This window comes from Ruditapes philippinarum, unplaced genomic scaffold, assembly GCF_026571515.1.
Source record: "Ruditapes philippinarum isolate M1 unplaced genomic scaffold, ASM2657151v2 ctg2860_1_1_1_1, whole genome shotgun sequence".
NCBI classification, from domain to species: domain Eukaryota; kingdom Metazoa; phylum Mollusca; class Bivalvia; order Venerida; family Veneridae; genus Ruditapes; species Ruditapes philippinarum.
Genome location: NW_026857286.1, coordinates 189,633 through 213,743, shown reverse-complemented (window position 1 = coordinate 213,743; position 24,111 = coordinate 189,633). Strand labels below are relative to the sequence as shown.

General features: G+C 32.0%; 1 protein-coding gene across 1 annotated transcript; it reads left to right on the top strand.

Annotated features, from left to right (window-relative positions):
* Positions 1-16,620: 16,620 nt before the first annotated feature.
* LOC132749292 (uncharacterized) lies at positions 16,621-18,045 on the top strand. Its single transcript, XM_060739017.1, has one exon. The coding sequence runs from the start codon at positions 16,621-16,623 to the stop codon at positions 18,043-18,045; it is 1,425 nt and encodes a 474-aa protein (XP_060595000.1).
* Positions 18,046-24,111: the final 6,066 nt, after the last annotated feature.

Below are 24,111 nucleotides of genomic sequence, written 5' to 3'. Positions count from 1 at the left end.
TTACCTCTTAAGTCATCAATATATTTATAGTATCACTCAACTTGGATATTAAGTAATTTATTGGAGTTTGGATTTTAAAATAGATTAAATTATTCTTGTGGATTTTATTGTGGGAATTTATTTTAAAGTGTTCTTGGATTTAACTTGGATTTAACTTTGCTGTTCAAAAAAGGATCATTCCAGGATCAGACTAGACATTTGAAATTACATTTTTATTTGGACTTCAGGTATTTGTAAACATAAATTGTTATTTAATTTTTCTTTAATAATTTTTCTGTAATAAATTTGTAATTGTTACAAGTTTGTTGCTGGCTTTTCTTTCTCGTTACGCTTGGCTCGTAACACTAGATACTCATGCATTGAAAGACTTTTTAAATCAACCATTTTATCATAATTTGAAATTTGTTTGCAAAAGATTTAGTCAACGTAATGATCTGAAATTTATGACGAGTATTATATAAACCGTGAACTGTTATCACTAGAGTTGGCAGTCACAAGTGAAACGTTCAACTAAGTTGATGTTTGTTTGTCATCATAGTTTGTTTCATATTGATTTTGAAAAGATAACTGCATACTGTCAAGTATTGATATTTCATTTTGCAATTTCAAAGCTTCATTTTGGTGCTGAAGTTCTCTGAGTTTTTCGTGTAACAAAGTAAGCTCATTCTCATAACTATAATCTTTACTCTCAGCCATTTTTAACGAAACTTTATTTTAACATGTGAGTCTAGATAATGGTGTTCTTATCTATATCATCCCACTGTTGCTGCCACCAATTTTTGTAACGTCTACCGAGCGGATGTACAACGAATATATAACAATTTTTTCTTTGGTCTACCTGCCGGTTGATTAGATACAAATGATTATAAAATTATCATATATCATAAACAATCAGCTTGAATTAACACTCCGAAATACAATATTAAATTATCAAAAAGTCTCAATATAAATATGTTTACAATATAACACTATGAAATAATTCAAAAGCTATAGATATCACGCTGCAACCCGATAATTTCCTATAGTCCAGCAACTACCTTTCTATCTATGAAGCGATGCTTCTATTAGATAGGAAGATAAGCTGCTGGTAGGGATCTATAACAAAGTTCCGGCTAGAATAAATAAAATATTTATATTAATTTATATAGAAGAACAAGAACTTTTATTTGCACTAAAGCCCTAAAAAGAGCCATTGACAAAGCATCAATATATATACATACAAAAATAGAAACATGGCAATACGTGACAAGAAGTCAAGATGGAATGTGTATTCACGGGAAATAATTCTTTGGTAAATGGGAAAGTAGCTCATACACTTTAAGCTGATTCACTGTGCCATATAAAATTACCAAACCAAAGAGCTTCAGGGAACAATATTAAACAAGAAAAGCATTGATGCAAAGCATCAAAGGCGACGCCAAAAAAATTGATCAAGTTTTGCACCTAAATACTTAACAGAAGATGTGTACTTTATTGCAGTACCATTACATGTGACCTGGAGGCTAGGCCCAATTTAAGTTGAAATTTATACCAAAAGGAATAGACCCTGTCTTGCCAAGATGCAAAGACAATCTTTAGTCAATTAACAAATCACTAATAAGGCTCATGCCATAAGAGAATATTTCTTCAGATGTATTTACCAGATACAAGGATACATGAGTCATCAGCATATAATCAAGGCTTATTGCTTAGGGTTGACATATATTAGCCATAAAAGAGGACCTAGAATGAACCACAGGGGAACACCATTGGTACTCGGAGCAGTAGTAGAATGAGTACCAGCCACATCCACCAGCTGCTGTCTATCAGAAATAAGACTTGAACCATGTAAGAATGTCATTACTTATGGCAGATGCTAGAAGTTTCATGAAGAAGAAGAACTTCTTCATGTGCAGTATAGTTTGATCAACTGTATCAAGTGCCTTTTGTAGATCTAAAGTATCATGCATACAATACTACATTTGTCCATTTCAAATTTAATACAATCTGTTAAATGAAACAAACCTGTGTCAGTTGAAAAACCACCTCTAAACCCTGACTCAAAACTGCTGGACCATGACTCGAACCCATGACTGTCAGAGGATCAACTGAGCTATCCGGCCGGCTACATATTTTCTCTTAAATAATGAATAGTTCTAAACCACAACATATTTCCAAACATATCTATTCTATGATAGGTTTGTAGTTTGGTTGACTCTGGAGACCTGGAGGTTGAGACCGGTGTCCCTCCATTACAAATTGATAAGACATAAGCTGTCCTTTTCAAAGTATGCTCATGTTAGGAATAAATAGAATAACAATTCAGAATATGATTTTTTTGAGTTTTGAGACTTTATAAGTCTCATCATTTCCATATAGAAAGATATACATGTATGCACAAAACATTAACAATTCCCAGTTTCTATTGAATAAATATAAAATCCAAACATTAACATTAACATTGGTACTACTGGATGGAAATCAAAATCATGTAGAAAGAAAACTATAATGTATAAACTCTATTATAGATACTATTATTAGCCAGCTAACACTGGGTATAAACACCTATAACCTGTGAAACCAATCAATACATGAATTATCATTTTATATAAATTAAAATGCAAGTCTCATCCATCATAACTGTAAGTCACATTATATCCATATACTAAGATATACATATATTGCATATAACATTAATAATTCCCAGTTTCCATTACAATTAAATAAAACACCCTATTAGCATCGGTACTTGGATGGAATTCATAGTCTTGTAGAAAGAAAACTATTATGTGTAGTATAAAAGTAAAAATAAATATCTCAAAGAGTCTATATCGTACAATAATGATTGAGTTGTGTGAGTGTCTAAACATTAAATGCACATCTCTTACAGTAACAAATTCTGTTCCATTAAACTTTACTATATATCTATAATTTGTTAATAAAATAACCTTTGGTAAAAATGAAAGTTAGAAAATTAAAGCTATGCATATACATGTAGGTGCTCATGTCCATATATTGAAACAGAAAATTGATAACATCCTGAAGTTATCAATTTCAAACACTTGATATACAATGTATATGCAGTTACACAGACACATAGAAATAATAATTAGTTTCACATAGTGATTAGAAGATTCCTGTAGCAGAATACCTGTTGGTATGTACATGTATTAACTGAACAAACTAGAATAGTCTAGTTTAAGGTATATAAAGTCAGTAAAGTAATATATCAATATTCACTTCTCATGGCCTCTATGCCTTTGATGACCTTACAACTGGTAAATTTAATACTACAAAAATAGTAAGTAATACCTAAGACAGACAGAAAAGAACAAATAATTTTGTAAACATGAGTTACGTCCCCTTAAAATAGAGAAAACCTGAAACCCAAAAGAACACCCTAAACAGCAAAAGTATGAAATTTTGCAGGATCAGTTTTATTAAGCCATGCAAAGTAATGGTAAAGTATTCATAAAAAGTTAGATGGCCGTGTGACAGCAGTAATTGCAGAAAATCGGATAGCTTTCAACATCCGGATACTGGTACACTTTGTAAACAATCATTCTGTGCAATAGATAAACGTAATATGGATAAAATCAATAGAATAATCGTTTAGAACATTTCCATTACCAATCTTAAAACTCATTTACAATGTAGGAACATTTTGAAATATATAAATAAATGAAAAAGCATACGGCATCAATGTAGACCACAACGATATTCAAAATCTGGGTTTTAGTATTGCCAATAAAGCTAAGGTACAAGCTGTTAAACTGAACCTGCAATTTCGGGAAAATAATATCACAATGCACATGCTTTTTACATAAAGTTATAAAATACAAACATAATAACATATTAGTTTACTTGATTTTTACGAATCAAAATAAAACTAATTAACACAACATGACATTAACTGCTAATAATAACATCTCCTTCCAGAGGCCAAAATAAAAAGCATTCCATAAGAGACGATGCCGCTCACCGGCGTCGCCAACAAAGAGTGGTTTCAAATGACATCTCGCTTGGGAGAGGCAGAATAATGTAAATATTACAATACGACAAAACATATTAATTTCTATATAATAATAATATGGTTAACGAGGTTGGATGCTCCTACATAATATGTTGATATCATTTAAGGATTTTGCTCTTTCTTGGAAAGGGGCGCTATCCACAAATGATACATAGTGCTAAATATGATACATTCACCAACACATAAATGCCCCATCGAAAAACGAAAAGGAAAATATATGTCTGGATTTTTAATACCTTTATGTTACCAATTCCCAGATAGCGAGGCTTTCAGAAAAATGTGGAGGTCTATAAGTACCCAGAGTCAAATGCAATTTCACAAACTTTAGTATAACGACACTATATCCATGAAGCTAGGCTTGAAATTGGATAAACAAGGGTATTTAGTTTTCGCTAATTCTTTTTTTTCTACCTATTAATCTAGACTTCAGTTAGGTAGACGAAATTATCCTCTATGTATGTAGCGAGGCTTCCGTTACACAGAATAACCTGGTCCAGGTGAATTCCTCTGCAGACTGAGTAATTTTGCTGAAATCGCCGTATTTATACCAGCTGAGATGATCGCTCAAGCATGACTTTATTTTCATTGGCTGATTAGAATGATCATTATCACTGAGACGATTATTATATTATATGATATCAAACGTTTATTGCAAATACGTATACCAAACGTATATGGTAAAGTACCGTAAACTAAAATACTTTGTCGCAATATAAACAAATAACATAACAGATAGTTAACACTAAAATCATTTCAGTAAGACACAATATCCATATATAACAAGCTAAGTAAAAATGTCTAAACGTTACATTTGTTAAAATGTAAATACAAATAACTCATTCGTACATATTGGCATGCTTCTTAAGGAACAACAACAAAAACAACAGTAATTATAAAACCTTAATATCGATGAGATTTTTTAGTATATCAATACCTTGAATATGTTTAATTATGTGTACATAGTACATGTATTCCTTTTTACATAACATTTTTGTATGCAGTAAAATACTGCACAAAGGTCATTTGGCATTAAGAACTGTGCATGTTGTTTCAGTATATGCACTTATATGTTATACAATTCAATGCTCGGAGATGTTTTCATCACAGGGACTCGGCACAGTGTTTGGTATCCCAACACTGTGCAGAGTCCCTGTGGTTTTCATCCTTGCTATATCTGATATTAACTGAAATTTCAATATTGTTTTCAAATTTGTGATCATCTAACTGTAAAAAATAAATGATCAGAAAATAAATCCACATTTAAACCCGGTTCAAAAAAAACCATATGTGGTGAATCATCGAGTCATCAGCATATAATCAAGGCTTATTGCTTAGGGTTGACATATATTAGCCATAAAAGAGGACCTAGAATGAACCACAGGGGAACACCATTGGTACTCGGAGCAGTAGTAGAATGAGTACCAGCCACATCCACCAGCTGCTGTCTATCAGAAATAAGACTTGAACCATGTAAGAATGTCATTACTTATGGCAGATGCTAGAAGTTTCATGAAGAAGAAGAACTTCTTCATGTGCAGTATAGTTTGATCAACTGTATCAAGTGCCTTTTGTAGATCTAAAGTATCATGCATACAATACTACATTTGTCCATTTCAAATTTAATACAATCTGTTAAATGAAACAAACCTGTGTCAGTTGAAAAACCACCTCTAAACCCTGACTCAAACTGCTGGACCATGACTCGAACCCATGACTGTCAGAGGATCAACTGAGCTATCCGGCCGGCTACATATTTTCTCTTAAATAATGAATAGTTCTAAACCACAACATATTTCCAAACATATCTATTCTATGATAGGTTTGTAGTTTGGTTGACTCTGGAGACCTGGAGGTTGAGACCGGTGTCCCTCCATTACAAATTGATAAGACATAAGCTGTCCTTTTCAAAGTATGCTCATGTTAGGAATAAATAGAATAACAATTCAGAATATGATTTTTTGAGTTTTGAGACTTTATAAGTCTCATCATTTCCATATAGAAAGATATACATGTATGCACAAAACATTAACAATTCCCAGTTTCTATTGAATAAATATAAAATCCAAACATTAACATTAACATTGGTACTACTGGATGGAAATCAAAATCATGTAGAAAGAAAACTATAATGTATAAACTCTATTATAGATACTATTATTAGCCAGCTAACACTGGGTATAAACACCTATAACCTGTGAAACCAATCAATACATGAATTATCATTTTATATAAATTAAAATGCAAGTCTCATCCATCATAACTGTAAGTCACATTATATCCATATACTAAGATATACATATATTGCATATAACATTAATAATTCCCAGTTTCCATTACAATTAAATAAAACACCCTATTAGCATCGGTACTTGGATGGAATTCATAGTCTTGTAGAAAGAAAACTATTATGTGTAGTATAAAAGTAAAAATAAATATCTCAAAGAGTCTATATCGTACAATAATGATTGAGTTGTGTGAGTGTCTAAACATTAAATGCACATCTCTTACAGTAACAAATTCTGTTCCATTAAACTTTACTATATATCTATAATTTGTTAATAAAATAACCTTTGGTAAAAATGAAAGTTAGAAAATTAAAGCTATGCATATACATGTAGGTGCTCATGTCCATATATTGAAACAGAAAATTGATAACATCCTGAAGTTATCAATTTCAAACACTTGATATACAATGTATATGCAGTTACACAGACACATAGAAAATAATAATTAGTTTCACATAGTGATTAGAAGATTCCTGTAGCAGAATACCTGTTGGTATGTACATGTATTAACTGAACAAACTAGAATAGTCTAGTTTAAGGTATATAAAGTCAGTAAAGTAATATATCAATATTCACTTCTCATGGCCTCTATGCCTTTGATGACCTTACAACTGGTAAATTTAATACTACAAAAATAGTAAGTAATACCTAAGACAGACAGAAAAGAACAAATAATTTTGTAAACATGAGTTACGTCCCCTTAAAATAGAGAAAACCTGAAACCCAAAAGAACACCCTAAACAGCAAAAGTATGAAATTTTGCAGGATCAGTTTTATTAAGCCATGCAAAGTAATGGTAAAGTATTCATAAAAAGTTAGATGGCCGTGTGACAGCAGTAATTGCAGAAAATCGGATAGCTTTCAACATCCGGATACTGGTACACTTTGTAAACAATCATTCTGTGCAATAGATAAACGTAATATGGATAAAATCAATAGAATAATCGTTTAGAACATTTCCATTACCAATCTTAAAACTCATTTACAATGTAGGAACATTTTGAAATATATAAATAAATGAAAAAGCATACGGCATCAATGTAGACCACAACGATATTCAAAATCTGGGTTTTAGTATTGCCAATAAAGCTAAGGTACAAGCTGTTAAACTGAACCTGCAATTTCGGGAAAATAATATCACAATGCACATGCTTTTTACATAAAGTTATAAAATACAAACATAATAACATATTAGTTTACTTGATTTTTACGAATCAAAATAAAACTAATTAACACAACATGACATTAACTGCTAATAATAACATCTCCTTCCAGAGGCCAAAATAAAAAGCATTCCATAAGAGACGATGCCGCTCACCGGCGTCGCCAACAAAGAGTGGTTTCAAATGACATCTCGCTTGGGAGAGGCAGAATAATGTAAATATTACAATACGACAAAACATATTAATTTCTATATAATAATAATATGGTTAACGAGGTTGGATGCTCCTACATAATATGTTGATATCATTTAAGGATTTTGCTCTTTCTTGGAAAGGGGCGCTATCCACAAATGATACATAGTGCTAAATATGATACATTCACCAACACATAAATGCCCCATCGAAAAACGAAAAGGAAAATATATGTCTGGATTTTTAATACCTTTATGTTACCAATTCCCAGATAGCGAGGCTTTCAGAAAAATGTGGAGGTCTATAAGTACCCAGAGTCAAATGCAATTTCACAAACTTTAGTATAACGACACTATATCCATGAAGCTAGGCTTGAAATTGGATAAACAAGGGTATTTAGTTTTCGCTAATTCTTTTTTTTCTACCTATTAATCTAGACTTCAGTTAGGTAGACGAAATTATCCTCTATGTATGTAGCGAGGCTTCCGTTACACAGAATAACCTGGTCCAGGTGAATTCCTCTGCAGACTGAGTAATTTTGCTGAAATCGCCGTATTTATACCTGCTGAGAATATCGCTCAAGCATGACTTTATTTTCATTGGCTGATTAGAATGATCATTATCACTGAGACGATTATTATATTATATGATATCAAACGTTTATTGCAAATACGTATACCAAACGTATATTGTAAAGTACCGTAAACTAAAATACTTTGTCGCAATATAAACAAATAACATAACAGATAGTTAACACTAAAATCATTTCAGTAAGACACAATATCCATATATAACAAGCTAAGTAAAAATGTCTAAACGTTACATTTGTTAAAATGTAAATACAAATAACTCATTCGTACATATTGGCATGCTTCTTAAGGAACTCCACTGAGGTCCAAAAGACTAAAAGCATGAACTAAGAGAAGATATGCAAAAGTTTATAAAGAAACATACGAGATACTATGTCGTGGCCACGAGTTACTAAGTCGTGGCCACGAGATACTATGTCATGGCCACGAGTTACTAAGTCGTGGCCACGAGATAGCAAATTCATGGCCACGAGATACTATGTCGTGGCCACGAGTTACTAAGTCTAGGCCACGAGATACCTTCGTCGTGGCTACAATATAATTAACCAATCAGAATACACTATATATATCGTGGGCTTAGCGCAAAACGGTTGTAACTCACTTTTTCCCACAAAATAACATTTTTAACATTTTCAATGTGTTTTGTGGTTATGCATATCCTCAGTAAGTATTTTAAATGGATTCTGAAAATTAACAAGTTAAATCAATATTTGTCAAAAGGTTGTATCTCAAATTGCTCTTAATTTTCAGCGCAAAAGGGTTGTATCTCAAGTTACAACCTTTTTGCGCTGAAAATTCTGATAGTGCAATGGAAGTAAATTAGCATTCTGTTTGTCTTATTTGAATCATCACATGAAAAGGAGGATTTAAAGACAGTAGAAAAGATTTTTTGTTTTAATGTATCTAAATAAACCTTAAATATTGGTAAAAAATCCAACTTAATTGTGATTTTATATTATCTTCATGAAATTCTTAAATGTATATTACACTATAGTTTAATCTCATAAATTAATTCCAATAAATGAAAATATCCACTGCCACAATCAGCAATTGTTTGATATCAAGTAAATGAAATAACTTTCAAATATATATTGAAGGACAAATGTCCATATTCCCCCCCCCACCTACCTCAAAAACAGTTTATAAAATAACAAGATGGACAGATTTAGCCCCTTATGGGTCAAAAATTAGCGCCACACTTATTTTTTTTTTTACAGGGCAGACGAACATTTCCATATTTTGAAAAAAAATGCAAGTACATGTAGATTTAATTCAGAATATCTTCAGTTTATGCTCATAGTAGCAAAACTTAAATTGTTGCAGGCACAAAGTCTGTTCATGGAAGGTATGTCAAGGCCACCTAGCTCAGACCCATAATGCTTCAGAAATGCTTTTATTTTTATTTCTCAAAAGCTTCTTAATTTTAGTGTTCTTATCAAGAAAGTTACTCATGGCAAATTACCTGAACAATCTTTTTCATCTTTTGCAATTTTGAAAGAAGTACAGTTACAGTGAATTAGTATTCTTTGTGGAAGTCAATACTGCCAGTGCTTTGATTACATTTTGCTACTTTTATGACAAATTATATTACATTGATCACCATTTTCTTCGTGGTACAAGCATCTTACATTCTCAAAAACCATATTATTAATTTATTATTGTGAATGGCTTAGAAAACTACTATAGTATATCATAAAGGTATAATTAAAGATAAAAGAACGGAAGGGGATATGGGACCAAATTGAAGGGAGGGAGGTGGGGGTGTAATCTCCAACTATACAGACTAAAGACACACTTTAAAATACAATGAGGAAAAACTGAGAAGGGAATGGACAAAGTGGCAGGAACCAAGACCATTGTTAAAATCCCCAAACAAACCATTGAAGCAAATGACATACTTAAAAAGAAACAATAGAATGACACTGCCTTGAAACATGGAAATAGCAAAAACATAGCTTAAGAGTTTATAATATGAAGTCTTTTAAAAGCTTCTATCCATATACAATGTATAATGTACCTAAAAGAAGTCCATATTAAACTCTATATCACAAATTCTGGGTAAGACCAAATTTGAAGAGGACCATATTTAAATATTATAAACATCCAGTTTTAATTCCGTAATTAGTTTGTTATGACAATCTATGAAGTCTGTAACCCTTGACATGTTGGAACAGAAAATGATCAGTTCTTGCCACAAGTATAGATCCAGGCCAGCCTGAAAACCTGTGCACTCAGTTCAGGTTCTGTACTGTAGACAGCTCAATTTTAGTACCTGTATATTGATTGATTTGATTTGATTGACTTTTTCAAATACAAAGCAGGGCAAATCCATTACAGACATTCAGCAGTTTATTTTTATAAACAAATTGTTCACTAACAGACAGACATGGGTATGTTTTTTTTTCCAACAATATTGACCATGCACTCTTCATTTGACCCCCTAGCCAGTAAATTCGGTAAACTTTTGATCTACTTTAAAATATTAATGAATGTTTATAATACTGCATGTTTGTAATGTCGCTTTTCATTGGATAATCGTGACGTTTATATAGTTTTATATACACAACTCACAGCTGTCGATTCATAGAAACATCTTACTTTTTTCTCTAAAAAAAAATGCTTGCTGTATTATAAATTCGTTATAAAGATTGTTGACAGGTAATATGGCGGTATATAAACGGCTGTTTGCAATATAACCCCGCCTACAAATAGCGGTTTATATAGAGCCATATAACCTGACAACAATCTTTATAACTAATAATATAACCAGTTGTTAAATGGTCTTAATCAAGAATCCCTCTTAGCGCAAGCAGTAATTAAGACATTGCTTCAAGATATTATAGACATTATAAAGTCGTAGGTTCAAACCTGGTTCAGCCACTTTATTTCTTTTAATTTTAAAATTGCCCTTCTCTACTTCTGTAAATTAACTCGTGCAAATCATTTTTTCAGCTCGACTATTCGAAGAATATGAGAGCTATTGTAGTCGCCCCGGCGTCGGCGTCGGCGTCAGCGTCCGCGTCGGCGTCTGCGTTGGTTAAAGTTTTTTGTAAAGTCAAATATCTCAATTATTACTTGAGATATACAATTGAAACTTACAATACTTATTTATAGTAACAAGGTACATCTGATTAACAAGTTTGATAACTCTGCCTACAATATTGACAGAATTATGCCCCTTTTTAACTAAGAAATTTTGGTTAAAGTTTTTTATAAAGTCAAATATCTCAATTATTGCTTGAGATATTCAATTGAAACTTACAATACTTATTTATAGTAACAAGGTACATCAGATTGACAAGTTGGATAACTCTGCCTACAATATTGACAGAATTATGCCCCTTTTTAACTTAAAAATTTTGGTTAAATTTTTTTGTAAAGTCAAATATCTCAATTATTGCTTGAGATATTCAATTGAAACTTACAATACTTATTTATAGTAACAAGGTACATCAGATTGACAAGTTGGATAACTCTGCCTACAATATTGACAGAATTATGCCCCTTTGGAACTTGGAAATTTTGGTTAAAGTTTTTTTGTAAAGTCAAATATCTCAATTATTGCTTGAGATATTCAATTGAAATTTAAAATACTTTTTTATAGTAACAATGTACATCAGTTTGCAAAATTGCATAACTCTGACTGCAATATTTGCAGAATTATTTGCCCCTTTGAAACTTAGAAATTTTGGTTAAAGGTTAAAGGTCTTCAAAGATATTTACTTGAAACTTTACACATGCACTTAGGGTCATAATTGGAGGGTCATAATTGTATGTCACTGACCAAGTTCCATAACTCTATCTTGCATTAAGGCTGATTCATATCCCCTTTTCTACTTAGTCTCTTGGTTAATGTTTACATGCAAGTTTTACATATCTCAATAACTATTAAAGATATTTATTTAAAACTTCACATATGCATTTAGGGTCATAATTGTAGGCCACTGACAAAGATCCATAATTCTATCTTGCATTTAGGCTGATTTTTCTCCCTTTTTCAACTTAGAAATTCATGGTAAAGTTTTGCTTGTAAGCTGTTATCTCAATAACTACTGAAGGGTTTGTGCCTTTTTTGGGACAATTTTATGCATTCATAATAATAAAGCAGTGATTTACTTGATAAAACATCTTAATAACAAGCGTTTGTACCTTTTCTGTCAAATTTATGTATTCATAGGTAATTAGTATTATTATACTCAATAAAACACCCTTGTGACATTACCTTCCGAATAGTCAAGCCAATACTGTATAATTAGACTCTCTCTAAGGCCTATAACATGAATTTATAAAAAAAAATTAGCCCTTTTGTGAACTTAAAAAATTTAAAATTATCAAGGCTCTTTTACTATCAAGCACTTAGAATAGTCGAGCGTGCTGTCCTACCGACAGCTCTTGTTTGTGTATACTATCTGTGTACTTTTATATTAACTACATCTGTAGTGTGTATGCGCTAAACCATATACGTTTGCATAATGTCACCAAGAAACCATTGAAAAATATGCGTTCTAGAGAAAAACTTACGATTGTCCAACGTCCGTATGTCAGAGTACTTACGAAAACAAGTCATCTTGATAAAACAAAAGGAAACACCACACTACTTAAAAGTTATCCTAAAAGTAGATATATTAAAACAATTTCAAATTAATTCAATTCTTGCTATAATAAAAAAAACAAAAACACAAAAAGTGTGACTTCATAACGCAGTGTTGGTTAGGAATCAAACCAGAGACCTTCAGATCAGTAGCCCGGAATCTATACAAATATACCTCACCTTACTGACATGTGAAGATAACAAATAATTATCAATATATTCGTTTGATACAAGTGTTTATTCAATGACCTTTATGAAAGTTAATGAAGATCAAGGACAATATTGTTGGACAATATTACCAACCAAAATATGCCCAGAAGTAAAAGAAAATTTTTTTGGGGATATAGAATGTACAACTTCTGCAAGTTTAATGAGAACTGGTCAGTGGGCTGATGTAATTTAAAGGTATTCTAAGATTTTATGAACTTCCTAGAATGACAAAGTACATGTAATTGATATTATAACTGAAATTGAAAGGTATAACAAGTAGAAATTGATTTATCAGCACCCATCAATTTTAAGCTGTGGTCTCACTTACTCCCGGCAGAGCCCAGGACCAACCCGGTAAGTTACCAGGATGATCCGGGACAATCCGGGGTGAAATTATTGTTGCAGTCACACTAACCCCGGCAGCACTATGGTATTCCCAACTAACCAACCAGGATGCGCTCCGGACCATCCAGGCAGAGCCCAGGTGAAGCTACGGTTAATACAGGTGCTTCCCCGGTCGATCCAGGCAGACCCCTGGTAGATTGAAAAATTAAACGCACGAAAAGAATAACATTGATACATAATTTTTATTTAATATAATATCTATTGTTCCAGAACAGTAATTCATGATGATTTTCTGAAAAATCCTTATGCCATACTGGATAGAAGGGAAATTGGAAGGGTTTTAAAACAAACAAGTGCAATCATCGCAAATTGTTGTGATTCTTTTGAAATGAACTAGGCTTTGCCGGGGCTCTACCTGGATCAACCGTAGCTCCATCGTCATCCATCCAGGGTCGAATGCCAGATGTTCCCAGATCATCCCAAATGTTGTCGGCAGTGTAACGGATGTACCCCGGTTGTTCCCGGTAGAGCCCCGAATCACCCCGGACGTCTACCAGGGCTCTGCAGGGATGTCAGTGAGACTGTAGCTTTAAGTCAAGACACATTATGAGGACCTTGTATTCACAGTTGTTATGGTGTCTCTGTCATATTTCCAAACAAATATTTTTCAAATGTTACAGCTTAAACTCTTAACCTGCAAATGGTGTCACACATTCTATCATGCAACCAGTAAAGATCAGAGCCAGCATAATTATCCTTTAAAACATTTTGAAATCTAAAAGATTTTGAATTATTTCGCTAAAATTGAAGTCGGTAATTTTATAATATCAATTGGGGTATTAAGGATTAAATGCCCAGCAGCTGAAAGGGTGGCTATCCTTACTTTTTATTTTGAAATGCATGTACATGTGCCTAAGATAGCATTTATACCATTCTATAGAATAGCATATAAATTTATAATTACCATAAAAAATAATTTTAGCTTATCCCTTAATATATTTTTAAATAAAGTGGTATAGGCTATATTATTCTCTATTGAGGACATTCATTCTCTTCAAACTTTTATTGATTATTCTTACTTTCATTATTTTTTATCATTCTAAACATGACTTGCACATATTATAATCTTATTTTATAATGGCTACATGTATTTTATGTGATTTAGAAGTAATGTTTTATTTTATCCAATTATTACATCCTATAAAAAAGATGTGAGTTTGAGATACTTCCGTTTTGCACAAAGAAAATAATTAAATTTGCTCAAAATTTGTGCGGAAAACAGTTGTAACTTGAGATACTACCCTTTTGCACAAAAAAATATGTAACAAATTATCAAAATTTTATTTGCAAAACGGTTGTAACTTGAACTTATTCAAATATCTTTTTTCAAAAATAATTTGCTTCTTTTTTCTTATTTTGTTTCTAATTCTTTAACTAAAATGTATATATTTTCCTAAAATAAAACATTTTTATTCATTAACAAAAGTTTTAAAAAGTTTTTTCATGCTCCTGTAAAATTTGCTTAAATTGAGTTACAACCGTTTTGCGCTAAGCCCGCGATATTAAGATTTTTTAAAATTAACAACTTACTTTTGCATGCAACATTAAACTATAAAAATACTGAAGAAATTCACTTTGAACTTGTCAACTTCCAAGGCCCATCAGACTTTAATTTTTAATAAACCCCTTTGTTGGGGACAATTTTGTGATCGAATTGGTCAGTTTGTACGTACTACGGCCTGTTAACTTGTTTATACGATAACATGAGAAGGAATAAGTCCTGGTTTATTTTATTTGGAAGAGACATTGCCCATGGACAGTAGATAGCCTATAAGGTAAAATCCATGTCTGATGAATAAGTTAGAAGGGATAAGCCATGGTTTATATAACCCATAAAGATCATTGCACCTGATCAGTAGATGACATCTAATAATTTCGAGGTCGTTGGGTCAAAAATCAGGGTCACAAAATGTAAAATTATTGGCCAGTCAATAAGTTGTATAAATGGCACTTTTACAGGCTGGTGAAGTAGGGTCATCCTTTTACTATATCACATGTCTAGTTAATTAGGGAAATTCATATAAATTGTGTAATCTGATTGGTTTTTATCTCGTGGCCACGACTTAGTTACTCTTGGCCACGACATAGTATATCGTGGCCACGACTTACCTATCTCGTGGCTACGACTTAGTAGCTCGTGGCCACGAAATAGTATCTCGTGGCCACGACTTAGCTATATCTTGGCCTAGATTTAGTAGCTTGTGGCCACGAAATAGTATCTCGTGGCCACGACTTAGCTATCTCGTGACCTAGACTTAGTAACTCGAGGCCACGACTTAGCTATTTCGTGGCCTAGACTTAGTAACTTCTGGCCACGACATAGTATCTCGTGGCCACGACTTAGCTATCTCGTGGCCACGGCTTAGTAGCTCATGGCCACGACAAAGTATCTCGTGGCCACGACTTAGCTATCTCGTGGCCACGACTTAATACCTCGTGGCCGCGACATAGTTTCTCGCGCGAACGAGAAAAGTAAAAACACACACATGTCATATTTGTGCCACCGTAAATAGAACATAAGTCTCGAGAAATAATTTCCAGTCTTGTCATGTCAAAAAACCTCAGTGGAGTCTCTTTAATAATTTGTACATGTTAAAGCTACATGCCTCCATATGAGTCAAAATGTTTCAATAAAATCAAACTTTGGAAAATTTACTAAGATGTTAGGAAAAGTAAAAAGTTTCAAGATTCCAGCAATATTTTACATATATTGTGCGATTAATAACTGATTTTTCAGTATATACATCTCTATTTCTACTGCGTTACTAACGCAGTTAAGGTTTTTTATGCATATTTTGACCACTTTTTGGTGATTAACGTGGTTTGTAAGTGTTATTGATAATGCGTAACTTGCTTTCTTTTGTTTACTTCACAATATTACACATTCAAATACATTTTCAAAATTTTCATTAAAATTAATGAATCTGGAGGGTTGCTACTTTTAGCAATAAATTTATAAATAGAATGCAGATAATGCGTGTTCAAACTTTATGTAGGTGGTTTTTATTTAGCTAATCATTTTACATTTTGATAACAAAAGTGGTCTATTTGTCATGTTATTCATTAAAATGGATCCTTGTATCACAATAGTAAAATTTTAATTCTCTAACAAATGAACAGTGTATTTCAATTCTTTTCAGGTGTTGAATTGTATGGTTTATTCGGTGAAAAAATGGCAGAAGAAAATTTTGAACAAGGAATTTTATCGATTATGATATTTATCACACTAAATACAATAGGATTCGACCGTGAGTGGATATTGCACAAATCTAAAGTTGTTACAAAATATTTCAAACATTCCTTAAGAATAATCGAGCATTTAAATCCTCAAATCGACTGCGAATGTGTTGGAAGCGCGGCAGAAGGTGTTTCATTATCAGACAGTGACTGTGATTGTATGATTATCATGAAAGACACCTTTTGTGTAGATACAGCTTATATATGTAAAGGTTTCAATGTTCTTGAAACTGATTATACTAATGCTGCCCCTGGATACGTAAAACTTGTTTTCTTGCATGGCGATGAAGACAGTCCAATATGTGTGTACCTACAGCAGTCAGAACTTTATAAGACACGTCTAGGAAGTTCGTATATATCAAGCCCAATATTTATGAATTTCTTAATACAAAACTTACAGACACTAATTAAAATTATTTTCCCACCTTTTATTTCTAAATTGACTTCAAATGGCCCAGCAATTACATCTGGTAGTAATGATAATGCATTAGCCATTTATTTTTACGGGGGCTGCCATTTAAACAACTTGTCAAAAAGACTAAGATATTATCATTGGCCTTCAGTCAGCTTGATACAAGAAATTACAAGTATGGAAGGATACGTTGTTCCTGTTGGTCATAAATTCAGTGATAGTCAGAATATTGAATGGCGCGTTTGCTACACGACCGCAGAATTGAAATTAATAAAATCTCTGACTGATGTCCAGTTGAAATTCTATGTACTTCTTAAATGTGTTGCGAAGGAAATTGTAAAAAAAAATTGTAAAGACATAACTTCATACATTGTGAAAAATGTTGTATTCTGGATTGTAGAAACTGAACCGGAACAAGCGTTTACCCCAACTCATTTGGTCAAACTGTTGAAGAAGGCGATAATGTTTATCAAATACTGTTTACAAAACAATCATCTTCCAAACTATATGATCCCAGAACGTAACCTGATACGTGAGAATATGAATGGAAAGGAAAAACGCAAAATAATAAAAGATTTAAAAGAATACGAAGATTTTGCAATACTATTAGGCAAGGTCCCAAAATTGTGTCAGTGCATGAGCTTTGTATACCAAATATTTGAACTTCCTCAAATAAACCTTTATAAGGAATGGAGAAAACAAGTAGGACGTTGCCTACAGGCAATGGCTTTATGTAAAGTTGAAAAGGTACAGTTAAATATGCTATCCAAGAGAACAGTTCATATGGACATGACCTGGGAATTTTTCAAAGATATAAGGTTTTGGCCGATAATGACCACACTTTTGGATTTGACAGTTCCAGACTGGATGGATCTGGCTATGTGGTGGAGCATTGAACACATGTTACAATTGTTTTTGTCTAGAATAAACGCATGCCCGTGTCTGTAGAGAAAATTATAGTGTAGTAATACATTGAAAACAATTGTTGCGTTACTCATTAAAGAGATTTAGTTCGTTTTTTAGGTTAAATTAATAATAATATAAAAAACTGATTTATTGGTTAAGAAAGAAGCTTGTAGTTCATTGCTGTGATCCATGACATTTTCCATCCCTTCCTTTTGTCAAAGGACTATATGGCATATCGTTTAAAGTCTTCATATATGTTTCGAACTCAATTTTCCGGCTCCTTCTGTCAGTCCTCGGAAAAGAACATCGAACATATTAGTAAGAATGCACATAACGTATACGGTATTTTAATCTAACCTACGTTAAGAAACCTAACCCTAACCCAATAGAAATGTAATGCTAGCAGTTGTTGACAAGTCTTTTTCTCGAATATATCAAGTAAAATCCACCTTATAGATATAAAAGTAAACACTACATTCTATATACTAATTGTTATAGTTAAGAAACCGGAAATACAAAATGTCAGCCTGTTAAAATTAAAAATCGACATTAAATCAGATTTGTAATTCTTTATATCAGTAGGCATAACTGAATTAAAAATGTTTGATAGGCATAGTTTCAATCATAATTGTACTGAAACAGACTTTATTTACCTTTGGATATCAAATAAATACATTTGTTTTACATTATCGAAGATAACAGTTTCTGTGAGACCAGTTGGTAGAACTACTCCCAATTCTATTTAAATCCTAGGTTATAAAGAATAATAACAGAGGACGTTCCGATTGAACGTCTTTATAAACATGCCGACATTTTATCGTGTCCAGTGAATAAATATTTAATACGTTTAAAATGTCAACGTTGGCCAACAAGTCACGGGGACGTTTACAGAACGAGGCCCTGATACAACCAAGCCACACCATCGGGGCACCTAAAAGGCACGGAACCACAAACGGGAGAGTAATAACTGAAATGATGAGAACTAAAAGTGCCGGGACAAGTTTTGGCTTTAAGGAGAGAAGGAGGCACAAAATGGGAATGAGGAGGAATGGAAAGGAAATACTTACCGATAACGACAATGTGACAATATAGGACAACAAAAAACGTGTAAATATACAAACATGTAACAATACACAACTCGTATATGGAAAACATTCAAAGAAACCAAATTGGTGTTACGCCTTGGAATAACATTACTTTGTAATTTAAACCTAGTTAAAGCGTGCCAAACCCAATATTTTCCTATGTAATTAAATGAAACCACATAAAATGAAATTACAACAGTTATCATAATTACACTAGTTCCATCGTGACATTGGCGTGTATTTGCTTTTTCAGTATCGATGTTATTTTTTCCTCTAACGCAGATATTTCAAATCATAAGTCTGAACTGATAATAAATAATTATTTTTTACAAAGAATGCATACATTTGAGCTTTGAAGAACATTAAGAACAGAGAATAAATTTCAATTGTCTGAAAGTAACTTTAGCATACGATGTTGGTGAAAACTCGTTTTCATAAATAAATCAGAAATTTGCAAACTCAGTGGCGTCTCTACCGATAAAAATAATCGCGGGCGTATGATAAGAAAAGATTTAGAAAAAAAGCAAAAACGAAATCACTAATGTATTCGTAGCTACTATTTGATATTTTAGGTAACTATGCTGAGGATGTTGCCTTATCCAATTTTGATAATGTGTATACACAATTAATCAAAGGTTATGACAGAAGAAAGTAAACACATATTGCTTGGTGCCATTTTAAAAGATGGAAATTATTATTTCGTTGTTTCAGTCTGGAATCCGAGTAATTAAAGTTTTTAAGGAGGTATCATTCGAATTTATACCACCCTATGCGGGTTTTATTAAATACGAGATTTTTAAACTAAGAAAACAAAATGTTCGGCCTTTCAAGAGAGCCTCGAAGTGACGTACACAGTGCGAAAATATGTCGAATTGATATATTTTCGTTAGTTTCTCTCTTTCTTCAGATTGCGTTATGCTTTGAATAATCATTGTAATAATGATATTAAACCTTGTCAAAACCTATCAGACAATTTCCAATTTATTACAAACATCCTTTCCAGCAGAATCAAAGTAAGTTAAAACTAAACAATTAATATTTATTTTTTACATTTATATGCAAAATAATGTCTTGTCTGCAACTTGGCATTTGTTGTAGTGATGTTCCGATTGTCGCAAGTCGCTGATAATCAGTTACTGTTATGTAAAACGACAATAATCGATTCACAAAAAATTGTTCCGCGACGTCGTCGAAAATGTTTAAAGTATCAAAACGAATTAATTCTGGCGGTAATTTTCTTTTAGGAACACCTTGCCGATCGCAAAAAAATTATCTCAGAGACAATTTTGAGTTGAATAGGATCAATACGTGATGTAAACAATAGTAAATAAATATATTATGTGATGTGAATGTTATTATTTGACATCCATTGGAAAATTAAATCTATTTCGTAAAATAATAACTAAGTAGGGTTAAAACTGTGTTGAAAAGTGCTAAATAAAGTTCATGTTACAAAATAAAATCAAGTTCCTTGGGAAATAATGTTTCTTCCCTATTTCTTTTTAACGCGACTTTAATCGGAAAGTTATCGATTATGTCCCATCCGATTGAACCGATGATCGATTGGGACAAATTTCATCCGATTTCCATCACTAATTTGTTGCACAACGGAAGAAAGTTGACCATATGGAATTCATAGGTATATATTTCTAAGTTAGTAACATTCATTCATGAATCTTAGATTAATTTCAAATTGTGTATAATAATTTGAAACCTTGTCCATCAGATTGCTGCCAACCCTTGCCCACATCTATAAATTATGCACAATCTTTGTGTATTTGACCGTAACGAAGAATATTTACAAAATATAACACTATAGAAAGTTATTTATACTGACTTATTTTATTCAGTATATAAATAAATTTCTGCAAACAATGACATATTCTTTATATAACGTAATATCATCTATTATACATATAAAACATAGATAAACATACAACGAGAGCAATAAATAGCCACGTCATATCCCGATACTTAAAATAATAATTATTTTCTTTCACATTGACATAATACGCATTTTAAAACATTTTTCAGAGACCTCAATGATATCGCGATACTACATTATAGCTTATTGTTACACTAAAACATTTTAGCTGTTATGTTTGTATTACCGTCATACAGATTATCTTAAAGAATATTGTCCTTGATAATATCTCATGTAAGTTATGATGAAACAAAGGGCAATTTTCATAATTATAGATAAAGACAATAGTAGTACAATTAAATGACATTACATCGCTGAGATATCCATCAAATCCCTGATTATAGCACAGAGCTATATTTGATACAAGTCTCTGGCGACCCTTCAACTAAAGACCTGAACTCGGCTTAAAATTTAGTCAAGGTACGCCCTGCTCGTTGAAACTCAAACGTTTACAGGATATGACTATTCTAAAGAATCTTATTCAGAAAAGTATTAAAAGTATGCAACTAGTACTTGTACTATTCTACTTGTACTACAGTTCTATATGTAAAAGGGTCATATCAATGTGTTATGTGTTATTTGTCAATATATGCCTCGTATTGTACAACGTATATTATGTTATGTACCTGTCCTTGGACCATGTCTGTGGCACTTGTCATGTATAGATTTAGTAAAGTTGTATACTTACAGCTTTTCCCTAAATTTCATTCAATCAATCTTTTTTATTTATTTTTTCGTTCATTCTTGAAATGGTTCAATATTTCATTTGTGCATTCATTTACAAGTACGTACTAATCGCTAGAACGGGCCTCAATCTATAGTTTTATTACGTCAAGCATGCATACTCGTATTGAATGTTAACATGGCGCGAGCCATACCTTCGTTGTTTCATAAAAAACTTGTAGAGCGCGGCTTTGTATTTTTTCATATAAATATAAATGTCTATGTTGATGCCATACTTGTTATGTTACATTTTGCAATTCGTGATTTTGTGCCATTTGTTATGCATCTATATAACGAGCAACCTTACTGTGTGTTAACAATGAACTGCGATATATACACAAATTTGCACCGTTAATTTAACCTTATATAAATTAACGCCTTAGCCGAAGTAAGTTTATTGTAAGTGGTTTACAGGGAGAGCTACAGTGAAATATTTGTTGCATTTATTCCACAATATGTAGACGTTAATATAGTTTTATACAATTATGCCAATATTTCATGCAAATTATATACTTTTTTTACATCAACAGTAAAACCGCTATCAAAATATATTTATAGATAACATAAAAAATTGTAATTCAAAGACTACAATGTAATGTATAAAACTGACCAGTATTCGAGATAATGCTGTTGTAGGGAACCCAGTCAGACGTTTTTGACAAGAGAAAAGATATTGGATTGGTAATATTTATGAGACCCTCAAATACTGAAGTTCCAGAATCTAGTATTTTGGGATAACGGAAAACATTGGAAGATACAAGTTTGTATAATAAGGTAAATGCAGTCTTAAGTCGGTAATATAATAGTGATTATATTGCAAAACTTATATTGTTATATTGTTCATACAAAAAAAATATTATATGATGATGATGATGCATATATATACTATTAGGTGGGTGTGAGTAAGAAGGTTTGGCATGGGAACATGTTATGAACTTGTAAATTTTATTACTATAACAGATCTGTGACAAAACTCATGAAAACCTTTTTTTGCTTATGAGATTATATGAGATTATAGTTTATATCTAAATGCTTTGTTGTGACATTCGACATAGGAATGAAATTACAGTCGCGGATTTAAATTATTAACAGAAATAAAAAGCAGAAACCTCTTTCAAAAATATTCTGTTGCTAAATTTAGGTGAAAATGTAGCTTTTGATAGGATGTTTTTAAAATAAAAATGTATGTCTAATTTTCCACCACATTAAGATATTTTAGGACGTAATAAAATCCTTTCAAACTGTTCGGAATTTCCAAGCAATGTAATGATTGAGGTTTTTTGAGGTTTTAGATGATGTTATTTACGATGTTTTATTGCCATATGTTTTGTTTTAAAAGTTTCATACTAGTTACCCTTACATCGAGTTTAATGTTTTAACTGTGTATAGGTTTACCAAGTTGAAATTTATTTTGTCTTACACTGTTGTTTTATACAAAATTTCGATTTTTTTTGTGCAAAAGTTCGATTTGCAGGAATCTATTGCCTTAAAGACACAATTTCGAGTCCGTTCCTTGAACCAACCAGTACTGAGCAATGAGTGTAAAGTTTCTTGCTAAAGGAAACAACAGCTTGCGCCTGATGAGTTTTGAACCCATGCGGCAAGGGATCATTACATTGTCATACACTGTTGTATTATACTCTGTATATGAAGATCATTTTTTTGTGTATTGCAATGAGTTATTGTTTTGTGCTTTGTACAGGAAGTTGTAATTTGTTGTGTATTGCAATGAGTTATTGTTTTGTGCTTTGTATAGGAAGTTGTAATTTGTTGTTTATTGCAATGAGTTATTGTTTTGTGCTGTTTTATGAAAGTTAATTTGTCGTGTATTGGCCATTGTTATTGTTTTGTGAAGTGTAGAAGTTTATTGAATCTTACAATGAGTTTTATGTTAAATGCTGTTTATAGTATAGAAGTACGCGGATGATATTTATTTTGTCGTTCAATTATTTAGCTATTTTTTCCTGATATGTATACTTAGTTACATTTGTGATGCCTAACAATGAGTGATTGTTTTGTGAAATTTATGAAAAATTGATATCTATTGTGTTTTACAATGAGTAAATGTGTAAATGTTTATGTGTAAATGTGTTGTTAATTAATGTTGAAGAAATGTCTAATTTAAATATTTTTATAAAATATTTCTTGAAAAAATAATTGTTAAAGATCCTGTAACACAATTTTTTCACAGTTTTATTTCATAAATATGATGCTCAAATTAAGATTTGTCAATATTGTAAGTTCCAATACGCATTATTTATAAAGATATTACCCAATTTAACATTTCATGTAAATAAAGGGAGGTAATTAGAAATTTATTTTCTATAAATTCTAAGTCAAATTTTCCAATAAGAAATGAATGCGTGTAATTTATTG